We start from the raw sequence: 13,054 nt of genomic DNA, 5'->3' as shown, positions 1-13,054 counted from the left end.
AACAAAAGCACCAGTCATGCATAAAAGCCGATTGTTTAGCCCCTTGTGGTGTTCTAATAGGTTACTAAGTTCACAACACGTACGGTACTTTAAGTGCCTGTTACTTTGCCACTTTTCGTCGTGGTTAATAATCAATAATGATCTCTTGCTGTCATCACCTGCAGGCAGAGTTTGAGAAGACGGCGGAAGATGTGAAGAACTTGAAGACGAGGCCGTCGGACCAGGAGTTGCTGGACCTCTACGGCCTATACAAGCAGGCAATTGTCGGAGATGTCGACACGGGTGCGACAAGTGACAATAACGGCGTCCGTAATTTCAAATTTCTCAGTTAACGTGGTGCGATTTCACGTTTCCCAGATAGGCCGGGGTTGTTCGACATGAAGGGGAAAGCCAAGTGGGACGCGTGGAGCTCCAGGAAAGGTAGCACGAGAAGAAATCCAAATATTTCGAGGTCATAGACCACAACTTGATCTTTTTTCATGTGTCGTTTGTATTCCCGTGTTCTTTCAGGAATGTCGAAGGATGACGCCATGTCCGCCTACATCGCGCTCGCTAAGGAGCTCATCAGCAAACTAGGTTAATGGCGGGAATGCTAACATGCTGTACTAAATAAAGGACTAAAGTGAGGCTGCTATCATGAAGAATAATCCGTTGTAATGATGCAAATGTTTAGCTTCTCTACATTCAAAAATCTTTGTGAATGTGAAGCATATGCAAGTTACTAGTCCACGTTTGCTTGTGTAAATTTTAACCCGCTTAATGTGCAGTAATCGTCATGTCAACGGTTACTTGAATCCAAATTTTAATCCTTATTAGAACAGATAAAAACTGAAATACTACGAATTATATTAATGTTCATGCTTTGAAAATAAAACTTCTGCACTGTATTATACTGTTTTGTGGGTCATTTTTAGCAGCATTTGTGATACACATCATTTTGACTCGTGATGTGACATGCTTTGGATCATAAGGTTTTCCTTTCCATAGCTAGCTATAGCGATAGGTGAGACATGATGTGGTGCTATGCTTTGGATGAGATGTTCCTTTCCATAGCTATAGTAGATGATGTCATTCTTTTTGGATCATGAGATCTTACTTCCCAAAGCTAGATAGACGGACGACAAATGATGTGGTATGCTTTGGATGAGATGTTTCTTTTTATACATAGACTATAGGGCATTTATTGGAATATGAGATTTTCCTTCACATAGAGAGAAATGACATCTTACGGTATGCTTTGGAAGAGATATTCCTTTCCATAGATGACGCTGTATGTTTTGGATTGTGTGTGGGTTTTTTTTAACATAGACGACACATGATGTGATACAGGGTACAGAAAGTATTCAGACCCCCTTAAATTTCTCACTCTTTTTTTATATTGTAGCCATTTGCTAAAATCATTTGTTCTTTTTTCCCCTCAAATGTACACACAGCACCCCATATTGACAGAAAAAAATGGAACTGATGACATTTTTGGAGGTTTATTAAAAAAGAAAAACTGAAATATCACAGACAGAAGTATTCAAACCCTTTGCTCAGTATTTAGTAGAAGCACCCTTTTGAGCTAATACAGCCATGAGTCTTCTTTTTTTCACACCTGGATTTGGGTGATTTGACTTCTCCACAGTGCTCAGGAATTCAGACTGGGCCAAAGGCTCACCTTCCAACAAGGCAATGACCCTAAGCCAGGGGTGGCCAACTAGTCAGAGACTAAGAACCACTTTTTTTTCTGTGTTACTGCAAAGAGCCACATCATACACATGGGTACACATGAACATCATCTTTTAATCATGTATGCACGCATACACAGACCTCTGCTCAGCCAGATCTAATGAAAATAACCACACCAACATGATAATATCAGTAATTTTCAACAGTTAACATTGTGTGCACTGTCTCACACACGCGAACTCTCAGTTCATTTTTGACGCATGTCATGTGACAACTCCTGAAGAGCCGCATGAAACTAGTTAAAGAGCCGCATGAGGCTCGCGAGCCGCGGGTTGGCCACCCCTGCCCTAAGCACACAACTAAAATAACGAAGGAGTGGCTTCAGAACAACTCCGTGACTGTTCTTGAATGACCCAGCCAGAGCCCTGACTTAAACCCAATTGAGCATCTCTGGAGAGACCTGAAGATGGCTGTCCACCAACGTTCACATCCAACCTAACAGAACTGGAGAGGATCTGCAAGGAGGAATGGCAGATGATCGCCAAATCCATCCATTTTCTGAGCCGCTTCTCCTCACTAAGGTCGCGGCCGTGCCGGAGCCTATCGCAGCTATCATCCGGCACCTGATCCAGGTGTGAAAAATGTGTTGGATCATTCCCAGAAAGACTCATGGCTGTATTAGCTCAAAAGGGTGCTTCTACTAAATACTGAGCAAAGGGTCTGAATACTTATGGCTGCTGTGTGTACATTATGAGGGGGACAAAAAGAAAAATATTTTTTGGCAAATGAATGCAATATAAAAAAAGAGTGAAAAATTTAAGGGGGTCTGGATACTTTGCGTACCCACTATGTTTTGGATGAGATGATTTGGTGTGCTTTGGATGATGATGTCCAGAGCAGCCAGTCCAGAGCATATTTAAGATTTTAGCTTATTGTAGTTTGGGATTTTCCATTAAAGGTTTTTGGTTTAGTTTAGTGTTAGTTTTTATTTCGTTTTGAGTTTTCTTTATTAAGAGCAGGTTTGTTAGTTTTTATTTTCTCAAAAACACCATTTTAGTTTAGTGTTTTATTAGTTTCAGTATTAGTTTTATTTTTTTAATTTGGTGTATTTGTCAAGTGTGAGATTGTGATTTAAAAAACGTATTGTGTAATAAAAACTCAAGAAAATACCATTTAAAAATATATGTACTTTAAAAAGAATAAAGTTTATGAGTTTGAACATTAAATATCTTGTCTTTGTAGCGTATTTCATTAAATATAGGTTGAACATGATTTGCAAATCATTGTATTCTGTTTTTATTTATGTTTAACACAACGTCCCAACTTCATTGGAATTGGGGTTGTAGTAGCATACATGCATTATTTTTAGTATGCCACTCTTGTTCAAAATGTACTCTTAGCTTTGTTCTCCTTTCACACCTCCACTGTCGGACGAACGTATTACTGTATTTATCTTATGATTGTATTCGGATAATATTGGTCACATCTTAACTCTACGTAAGTCTGAGAGAATTGGATTGATTTGATGAGAAAATATAACCATAGTTTTTGAATGTGTCTTCAAGTCTTCTTCCCGCACATGCCTAGTAAATGATTAATAGTTAATTGTATTAAAAGAATAACCGGAACACGCAAAATTGCCCCATGTGACCGGTGGGGACCGCCCTCACTCTTGTGAATGTAGGGCGAATGCCACTGAGCTGCGCATGCGCGGTGGCCTCTTACCTTCCGGGCTGCCCGAGGGGCACTGGGTTAAAGGTGAACAGCGGGACTACAAAAAACACTCATCCAAACGTTTGAGTTTTGGCTTACGAGGAGCCTGTCGACGAACGTCCTGAAGGTGAGCTGACCTTTACGTCCTACATACGAACCAACGTGGGAGATACATTTGCAAATCATGTGAACAAGTTAAGTCGAAGTCAAACAGAGCAAGCTATCGAGATAGACCTCAACTACTACACTTTGAATATCATGCAAATGCACTGTTAATGTCTACGTGTCGGTTTTTTGTTGTTGTTGTTGTTTTTAAATTGGTAAGTGATTATACAATTGACGCAGCTTTAAAACATATTGCTGGTCCCTAACATGGTTAATAACGCAATTCATTGTGTTGTTGTTTTTGTATCCACTATCTTCACATAAATATTAATTTTAAAAAGTGTGTGTGTGTGTGTGTGTGTGTGTGTGTATATGTGTATATATATATATATATATATATATATATATATATAAATAATGTCATGTTGTTGGTACGTATAAGTGATTTACCTACCCGTCTGTCTTTTCTTTCAGTGTGACTCACTGAGCTAAAGTACTGTGTATGTGTGTGCGTGTTTTACAGACACAATAGGAAAAAATGGCAAGCCATTTGCTAGAGCCACAGCATGAGAGGACCTTTCAGTACCAAAGCAGCCTGCCTGCTCTGCCTGTCCCCACACTAGAGGGCAGCCTCTCCAAATACCTGGATGCAGGTGGCGCTCTGCTTTAACTCAAGGACAAAGAAATCACATTACTTACAATTTCTTGCTTGTGTTTCTGTGTCCTCCATCACTACAATGCAATCTAATGAGTTCCATTACAAAAAAAAAAACTGCATTTACAAGGATAATCTAATATTATGGTCCTCTCTTGTAGCACAAAAAGCAAACAAATATTGCATGCTGCAGTGCAGTTATACAACACTGAAAACTACAATCACAACTTAATATTGTTAGTTTTTGTTATTTATTTATTTAAAAATAAATTACAAACCCGACATTTCGAGGCTACGAACGTTGGGTGTAGTAAGACTATGTCGTGGCATGAACACACAGCTTGCTCAGTCACTGTTATGCTTAATGTTTTTCATTTGATTGTTTTATACAGGGTGTTGCAAAAAGTGGGAATCTAATAATCTAAAATTTGATCAAGAATTATAAAAACTAACACAGTTTAATGTTAAACATAGATTCATGTGACTTCAATGTTTTACCTTTTTCTTTTATTCTTTTTAGGGGAAGAAAGACAATAGCAATGAAAAGTCATTTTGTGTGTTGGAATATGACAAGTGGTCGCAAAACACTAAAATAAGTGATTTAGTGATACAGTACACTTGTCACATAGGTCTGGCTTGAACCGCGTTACAGCGGTGAATAACCAGCTTTGAACAGCAAAACAGTTTCTGGAGAGAAAATAAGACACGGCAACACAGTACACCGTCTTAAACTGGAAATTAATTTGTACGTCACCGCTTACGTCACCTGAGAACGGGCCTATAACGTTAAAAGTATATTGATATAATAAATATTTATAACCGAAGATAACCTTTATTAGTCCCACAATGGGGACATTTATATTGTTTCAGCAGCAATAGTGGATACATGAAATACAAAAAAGGCATGCAAGAGAAGAAATTTGTAAAATAAATATATTATACAAAATGGAAACCTAAACTATTGTCCAGGCATGAAATATCCAAGCTAATCAATCAGTAATGTTATTTGTTTGTTTGTAAAATAGAGTGCTGAGTTTTAATTTTGACTTTTGGTTAATTTGATTTAATAGACTTGGTTTCTTAACTGTGTTTGAAAACAGAATCAGTAAAGGCTAAACAATCCATACAGACAGATATTTTTTTACGATGCCACGTCGAAATCTCATATACTTTGATTCAGGCTGCAACTGTGTCAGCCATTGCAAGGTTGATGTCATAAATACACTTACTTAAATATTGAAGCCATAATTTATTAAGGATTTGAATAATAGAGTAGTGATTATGTTGTGCAGTTGAACAGTAGGCAGATTATTTTTTTTTAAAAATCCTATTACATAATATAATGCAATAACTGTCCTGCGGTAATGTTCTTGACATAATTTCTTGACTCTGCTCCTATTTTCCTCAACTATGTGAGCTGGGCTTTTCAAACATGACTGCTATAAAAACTAAATGGAAAAGAGAGCGATCTCTGGGTGTCTTTCTTCAACTCCTGCGAGTCTATTAGCTTTGTATTCAGCTGAACAAGTCCAGATTTCACACATTTGTCATTATTTCAGAATTAATTAGATTGTTGTCAATTGTTATTTTTGGGGGAGTGCCATGCAATTTAAAACAAAACAAAAAAGTTGGGGAAACACCAGTCTAGAACACTTAGCTACTTAGATATTCATGTTTAAAATTGTGTAAATTAGCTTCAAACACCCTGAATCTATGGCATAGAAGTGTTTTTCATAAATATACAAAACATTTACCTATGAGATTTTGAGGATACGAAAGGCAGGGAAATGAAATAGTTTGCGCAGTGGCATAAGACTATGTCCTCACATGGCACAAAAAGGCACGTTTAGCTACTGCCTTACTTACCGTTGTATATTTATGGTCTACAAGCATTTTTTTTTTCATACAAATATAAACTGTAATTAAGACTTTACTGCTGCATTAGTTTAGGTTAGTGATAAGACTACGGTGCAGTCTGACTTTCAGATTATGTCATAGTAGGAGTGGAACTGACGAAGACCCCCTGTAGATTGTGCAGTTCTGACTATTTAGTGTTCAGAATAATTTAAACATAGTTTTGTTGAGGATGTATGTTAATATTATGTGTTAATGTAAGCTTTATGTCAAATCTGCATGCACTTTCTCCCTCTGAATTTGCCTTTGTTTGCCATCAGTTCGTCCATTTTCAACTGACGAGGAGTTTCAAACGACGGTGGATATTGTGCGGACGTTTCAACAGGGTCTTGGCAAAGAGCTGCACCAGAAACTACTCCAGAGAGCCAAGACCAGGAGGAACTGGGTTTGATTTAGTTTCATCGATGATTTATTCATGCTGTGAAACTAACTGGTTACTGGTGAACTTAAAATAATTTGAATAACCCTAGCTGGAAGAATGGTGGTTAGACACTGCGTACCTGGAGGTGCGCATCCCCTCTCAGCTTCATGTGAACTTTGGTGGCCTGGCTCCCTATTTGGAGCACTGCTGGCCCCCAGGAGAAGGAAGTCAACTGGAGAGGGCCAGCTTTAACATCTGGCACACGCTACAGTATTGGAACCTCATTTACAAGTAGGATACAAGTACACATGCAAACAAGTCAATTTACAACATTATGCTAAATGTTGTTGTTGGGGCTGTGTGTGGTTTTAGGGAGAAGATGGTCCCTCAGAAAGCTGGTAAGATGGTGTTGGATATGGACCAGTTTAGAAGGCTCTTCTGCACTTGCAAAGTACCCGGAGTTAAGAAGGACACCATCTACAACTATTTCAAGACCGGTACAGTACATCTGTAATTTAAGTTAGGTAACTTAAGTTCTAAGCTAAAGCACGATGAGGTAGAAGTTAGCACATCTGCTTAACAATTCTGAGGTTAGAGTTTCAAATCTGGGCCTACCCTATGTTGAGTTTGCACGTTCTCCTTTTGTTTGTTCAGGTTTGCCTCAGGTTCAGTTTTTTTGTCTATTAGTTTCTTCAACTGGCTGGTGACCAGTCCAGGGTGTATCCCGTCTCTGGCCTAAATTCAGCTGGGATAGGCTCCAGTTCACCCACGTCCCTAACAAAGATAAACTGATATAGAAAATGGATGAATGGAAATGATCAGGGGCGGCACGGTGGACGACGACTGGTTAGCACATCTGCCTCACAGTTCTGAGGACTGGGGTGCAAATCGCGGCCTGAGGCTGTGTGGAGTTTGCATGTTCTGCTCGTGCCCGTTTTCTTCGGGTGCTTCGGTTTCCTCCCACATCCCAAAAACATGCGTGGTAGTTTGATTGAAGGCTCTAAATTGCCCATAGGTGCGAATGTGAGTGCGAATGTTTGTTTGTGTGTGCCTTGCGATTGGCTGGCGACCAGTTAAGGGTGTACCCCGCCTTTCGCCCGAAGATCGACTCCAGCATGCCCACGACCCTAGTGAAGAAGAGCGGTACAGAAAATGGATGGAAATGATCAGGTTTGATGATGTTTGTGTCACAGAGCGAGAGGGCCCCTGCCCGTCACACCTGGTGGTGATGTGTCACGGACGGATCTTCACGTTTGATGCGCTTTGTGATGGGGAAATGCTCACACCACCGGAACTCCTCAGGTAACGGGTACTCTCACTAAGAGTTTACACTTTAAATGGCATTACACCATAAATGCCAAGTTTAAGCACAATCTCTTGTAATCTATTTTAATTGAGTAATCAGAATATAATGGATTTTGCATTATTACACACAACAACGTGCATGTGAGCTGCAGGGGTTGCCGTCTTCACATTCTACTGTGACTTGGTGTAGTGTCCATGGCTTTAAAAGGTGGCGCCTGGCCTGATGAGTAGAGTTGGCTGGCTGTTAACTATGCATGTTGAGTCGCTAAGCGTGAGTTGTGCCCACCGATACCTCTTGTATGCAGTAGCGTCCAAAGGTGGTGGATGGGGGATGGTTTGACATTCAGACCTGGTTTTGGGGCTGCCAGTTGTGAAGAGGTGCCCCAACCCTGATTGGATTTGGAGGGGCATCAAAATAAATCTGGCCCCGGGTAGCAAGTGAGCTTCACAAATGTAGAAATGTTGTTATTATGCATTTGTTTTTTTATCGTTTGTTCAATAAAGCGATTGAAAGTTTACCTGCTGCTGTGTCTATCCTTGACCACTTGCCGGGCCATTATCAAGGGTCACCAAGCTTTTTGAAACACAGAGCTACTTCTTGGGTACTGATAAATGCAAAGCGCTATCATATAAAGCAATACCATGACATGATTGCTTAGCTGTCCTTTATCTTGCCTGTGAACGTCTCGCATAAACAGTCCAAATATCTTGAACCTGGTAAGTCTTCAAATGCATTGAGCATGCATGCTGCTATTATGTGTGATATAAAGAAGCAGTGGAATATAATTTAAAATAATACTTCAGATGCACAATAGCAGATGTCAAAATGTTTGCTTGTTTGGATTCATCTGTGCAGGCAGCTGAACTATGTGAAAGACCGCTGTGAGAGACAGCCAGCTGGCGATGGAGTTGCTGCTCTTACCTCTGATGAAAGGACTCGATGGGCAAAGGTTTGGAGACTTAAACATTAGGTACATCTGTTTGATATACTGGGATCCAGAGTTTTAGCAAAGACCCTGCCTTCAAAAAGAGTGCTCAGTTTTGATTAACACTGTTCCAACATTTTCAGACCTCATTAAACTAGCTGATAGGGGCAAATATCAGAAACAGACAAACTACACCCACAATAATAAACTTATTATTTTTTTAAATTAAATTACCTCTCTGACAGTGTTTTACATTGACATTATTATATATGTCAAGTGCAAAAAGCAAGAGGCGATTGGTTATAGTTTGATCACCATTTAGAGGTTGGTTACTTCATGCAGGATTACACAAAAACCCACCTAACCCAGTTAATTTAGGTGCAGAACTGAACCAAGCAATTGATAATCAGTTTTCAGTGCTACAGTCCACTTGCATTGGGGCCTAGTGGGCCTGTGACACATCAGGTCCAGCAGATGGAGCAGTTCACACCCACTTTGTGATTTGTGTTTCCTGTGCGTTCTTATGAATCCCGCTTGAGTTTTGGCAGGAGACGCCCCACTGCAATATGATTGGCTGCTGCAGCTGCCCCTGCTGCAATATGACTGGCTACTGTAGTTAGGTGGGAAACGTTCTACTGCATCCAGACAGTGTCTGACTTGAGTGATTTCAGTGTGCTGGAATTATTAGGAGTTCCACTAATCCGAATCTTAACCCTAAAATGCACTGCATGATTAAGCTTACACGAATGAGGGCCCACGAGAGAGGTGAGCTACTTTTCGAGCGTCAGCCCTTTCCCTGCCTTAGGTTCCCCATTTCAACTGCCCAGTTGTCAGAGGAAGCGTGAGGAATCATTTAGATAACCTAACTTACCCTAACCAACTAACAAGTTTGATTGTTTTTACAAATGTGATACATATCATCTCATTTCATATGCGTAGCCAAAGATGTGTCCTGCCTGGATGCAGCAGCCTATCTTATTGCAGCGGGCCTTGTCCTGCCTAAAAGTTAAGTGGTATTCATAATAACGTGTCTTAACGCCACCTACAGTATAGGACTGGAATGGCACGACATGATTTTTACAGCCGCATAACAGACTAGTTTAAAATTTCTACTCCTTTCAATTTCTACTCCATTTGATGTGCACGTGTACCTAATGAAATGTCCAGTGAGTGTATTTTTAATCATTGATTTGAAACTGAAGATGTTACCCAACTGTATTGTTTCCCATTGGTTGTGTAGGCCAGGGATCATCTCATTCGCATTGATCCCCACAATGAAAGCATCCTTGAGACCATCCAGAGCAGCCTCTTCCTTATATCTCTGGATGATGCCAAACCCTACTCATCTGCAGAGAATTACACAAATGTAAAGAACCCCATTTCTAAAACATGTCTTATTTGATTTAATGAGTTGAGTCTTGAAAAATAAATTGTGAATGCAGCTTGCAGTGGAAGTGCTTACTGGAGACCCCACCATTCGCTGGGGAGACAAATCCTACAACTCGCTCGTGTTCGCCGACGGTACTTTTGGAGCCAATTGTGATGTGAGTTAAGTTTAAGAAGCTTATATGGGAAGATAAAAAAAACAATGTAAACATTTGACGCGGTTTTGCAGCATGCACCATATGACGCGATGGTCGTGGTGTCCATGTGTTGGTATGTTGACCAGCAACTCAAAGCTACAGAGGGCAAGTGGAAGGTAGACGTGGAATCTTTCTTGATTTGCAAATACACCAAACACAAGATAACAATTTTACGTTTCTTTTTAAATGTCCATTCAGGGCTCGGACAGAGTAAGACCCATGCCTTTACCTGAAGAGCTTGTTTTTACCGTGGACCAAAAGGTCCTCAGTGACATCAGCCACGCCAAACGCCAATATATAGAGACGGTGAGTCAGTAACAAATGAAGATAATATCTATCCATTGTCTATACCTTTTATCCTCACAAGGTTTGTGGGTGAAGATAATATTAAAGTTGTAAATTATATGACATAGTCGTTAGAGTTGGGAATTGGAGAGTAACTTGTACAAAAACCTCATTTATTTTATCAGCAGTAGTATGTCAATAGTCAGCCAATACATGATGATAACCATGCAGTTGAAGAATGGGGAATTTCCTGATGTATTAGAGAATACATGATCAAATTGAAATAAATAAATGTAAATCTGCACTTTTTCAGTCTAATGACAATTTGTCCATTATACATATAGCGAACAACTTAACAGAAATAATGTAAATCACAATAATTAATATATGCTGCACGTATGGTAAGTCAAATGTTTGTGGACTTCAGAATGTGTAACATAAGAGCAGGGTTTTCCAAACTTACAATTTAAGACTCGAATAATAAAAGTTGTTTTTCCTGGGACCCAAACGTTTTATAAGCAGTGGCGTCCCTTGCTTGAGGGGCACTCTGGGTGACAATCTCACGCATCCCTTTTTCGCTTACCTGATGGGCTGTGAGGGCGAGCCCCGGGCAGGTTCTCGGTTCTGGTTCCTAGTGCCCTGGCCTGGCGCAACCTGTACCGGGAACAGTGGCAGGCGAAGCGTTTGACTTGTCAACAGTAACGCAGGTGACCGAAGGCGAGCTCAGGGGGGAGCAGTCACCTCCCGTAGATTTTAGAAGGTCAAAAGCTCGCATATTTATTTTCAGTATGAGTACAGACCAGGAAAGGGGGGCCTCACAACTTCTCTAACATTCAGCTCAGTTTTATCTTGATGTATTGTCAATTTATTAGAACTGAAATAAGTAGAAAACATCACAATTTGCAATGGTCAATAACCTCTCACTCAACGTTAATTAGGAACATTCTTGAAGACCCCTTAATGTCTTCACAAGGGGTTGTAAATTCGCCATACACCCAACGACTTATAGATCGCAATCGCGAAATAGAAAACCATTTGCATCTTTTTTTTTGTGTGTGTGTGTGGGGGTTATGTTGCTGAGGCATCGTTGCCATTTCCGGCCACCCATAATTGCACATACCAGAAACTCACTGGCTGTAAATCAGAATATCAAGGTTCATATTTAAATCAAACATGACAGAAGTCATTGTATGTGCAACTTGGACGTCAGGTCGGATGTTGGCGTATCCTATAGTACTGTGATTTGATGATGATATTTTGTCACACCTCTCATGTTAATATTTGCACCTTTGTGACTGTGCTGTCTCTGGTTTTCCAGGCACAGGACCTCCAGATTGTGTGTCACGCCTTCACAGGGTTTGGAAAATCAGAAATCAAAAAGAAGAAACTACACCCTGATACCTTTGTTCAGCTGGCCATGCAACTGAGCTACTGCCGCATGCACAAAAAGTACCTATCAACTAAAAATGTGCCTTTATCAGGGGTGGGCAAAGTATGGCTGGGTTCTTTAATCCAGCCCACCGGTTTTTCCTAAATTGGTCGGTTAAAATGTATTCATTTTTAGCCAATGTTTATTCATTTATATCATCAAATAGTTAATTGAATACAACACTGAGTGGAATAAACATTATTAATTGCTAGATTACTTAATTACATTTAGAAAATAATTCATTATAATTACATTTATTTGCTCTCACCTCTCAGAGCAGGGAGTTGCTATGAAACAGCAATGACCCGCAGGTTCTACCACGGCAGGACCGAGACAATGCGGCCTTGCACGAGCGAGGCAGTCAGCTGGTGTAAAGCCATGATGGACCCCACCTGTGAGGTGAGGCTGAGTAGCTTGACACAGAAGCATTGTGACTGGTGAGGTTGGCCTGCTAAATCAATATTTTCTCATCAGATTCATGACAAGAGGAAAGCTATGCTTCAAGCCTTCAATAAACACAATAAGCTGATGACAGAAGGCCAAGAGGGCAATGGTTGGTGTGTAACTCATCGGCTTGAACTGTATAATCCTCTCTCAGCGATTAACTGTGATGTTGTCACCAGGTTTTGACAGGCATCTTCTTGGACTCTATCTCATTGCCAAGGAGGCGGGACATCCCACTCCAGCTCTTTACACAGATCCCCTCTACGCAAAGAGGTAAGGTTAAATATGATGCAGCTTCTGGTTTTAATTGAACACATTTGAAGAAATAAGTGATTTGTTGTGTTTGTACTCTCAGTGGAGGTGGCGGGAACTTTGTGCTATCATCCAGTATGGTGGGATACACTTCAGTCATGGGGGCTGCTGCTCCTATGGTTCATCATGGCTATGGCTTCTTCTACCGCATCAACGATGACAGGTATCCTTACTGAACTGGCCACCAAACCGAAGGAATCTCATCCACCCCCAGGGCCTTGTCACCGAGGAGCTTTTTAACCACCTCGGTGATCTCAACCCCAGAGATAGGAGAGCCCGCCTCAGAGACTCTGCTTCCTCATGGGAAGGCGTGTTGGTGGAATTGAAGAGGTCTTCGAAGTATTCTCCCCA

The 13,054-nt window shown here is 40.6% G+C and overlaps 1 protein-coding gene across 6 annotated transcripts in view; it reads left to right on the top strand.

Annotated features, from left to right (window-relative positions):
- Positions 1 to 13,054, top strand: part of LOC133401276 (acyl-CoA-binding domain-containing protein 7-like) — a 68,137-nt gene that overhangs the window by 1,383 nt on the left and 53,700 nt on the right. For 4 of the 6 annotated variants that reach the window (XR_009768396.1, XM_061674043.1, XM_061674045.1 and 1 more), the window contains exons 1-16: positions 3,393 to 3,511; positions 4,013 to 4,142; positions 6,319 to 6,443; positions 6,529 to 6,710; positions 6,792 to 6,916; positions 7,613 to 7,721; positions 8,581 to 8,674; positions 9,891 to 10,016; positions 10,093 to 10,194; positions 10,266 to 10,349; positions 10,432 to 10,539; positions 11,837 to 11,967; positions 12,223 to 12,346; positions 12,422 to 12,500; positions 12,571 to 12,664; positions 12,747 to 12,866. Coding sequence is in view for 5 of the 6 variants with exons in the window: in XM_061674043.1 (XP_061530027.1) it covers positions 4,028 to 4,142; positions 6,319 to 6,443; positions 6,529 to 6,710; positions 6,792 to 6,916; positions 7,613 to 7,721; positions 8,581 to 8,674; positions 9,891 to 10,016; positions 10,093 to 10,194; positions 10,266 to 10,349; positions 10,432 to 10,539; positions 11,837 to 11,967; positions 12,223 to 12,346; positions 12,422 to 12,500; positions 12,571 to 12,664; positions 12,747 to 12,866 (1,718 nt within the window). In the remaining variant the exon portion in view is untranslated. Of the gene's footprint in view, positions 1 to 164; positions 283 to 357; positions 421 to 510; positions 888 to 3,392; positions 3,512 to 4,012; positions 4,143 to 6,318; positions 6,444 to 6,528; positions 6,711 to 6,791; positions 6,917 to 7,612; positions 7,722 to 8,580; positions 8,675 to 9,890; positions 10,017 to 10,092; positions 10,195 to 10,265; positions 10,350 to 10,431; positions 10,540 to 11,836; positions 11,968 to 12,222; positions 12,347 to 12,421; positions 12,501 to 12,570; positions 12,665 to 12,746; positions 12,867 to 13,054 lie in introns of those variants that run through there. The other 2 variants (XM_061674048.1, XM_061674046.1) reach the window with 2 other exon arrangements.

This window comes from Phycodurus eques, chromosome 4, assembly GCF_024500275.1.
Source record: "Phycodurus eques isolate BA_2022a chromosome 4, UOR_Pequ_1.1, whole genome shotgun sequence".
NCBI lineage: Eukaryota > Metazoa > Chordata > Actinopteri > Syngnathiformes > Syngnathidae > Phycodurus > Phycodurus eques.
This window is presented reverse-complemented; position numbering and strand designations above follow the sequence as displayed.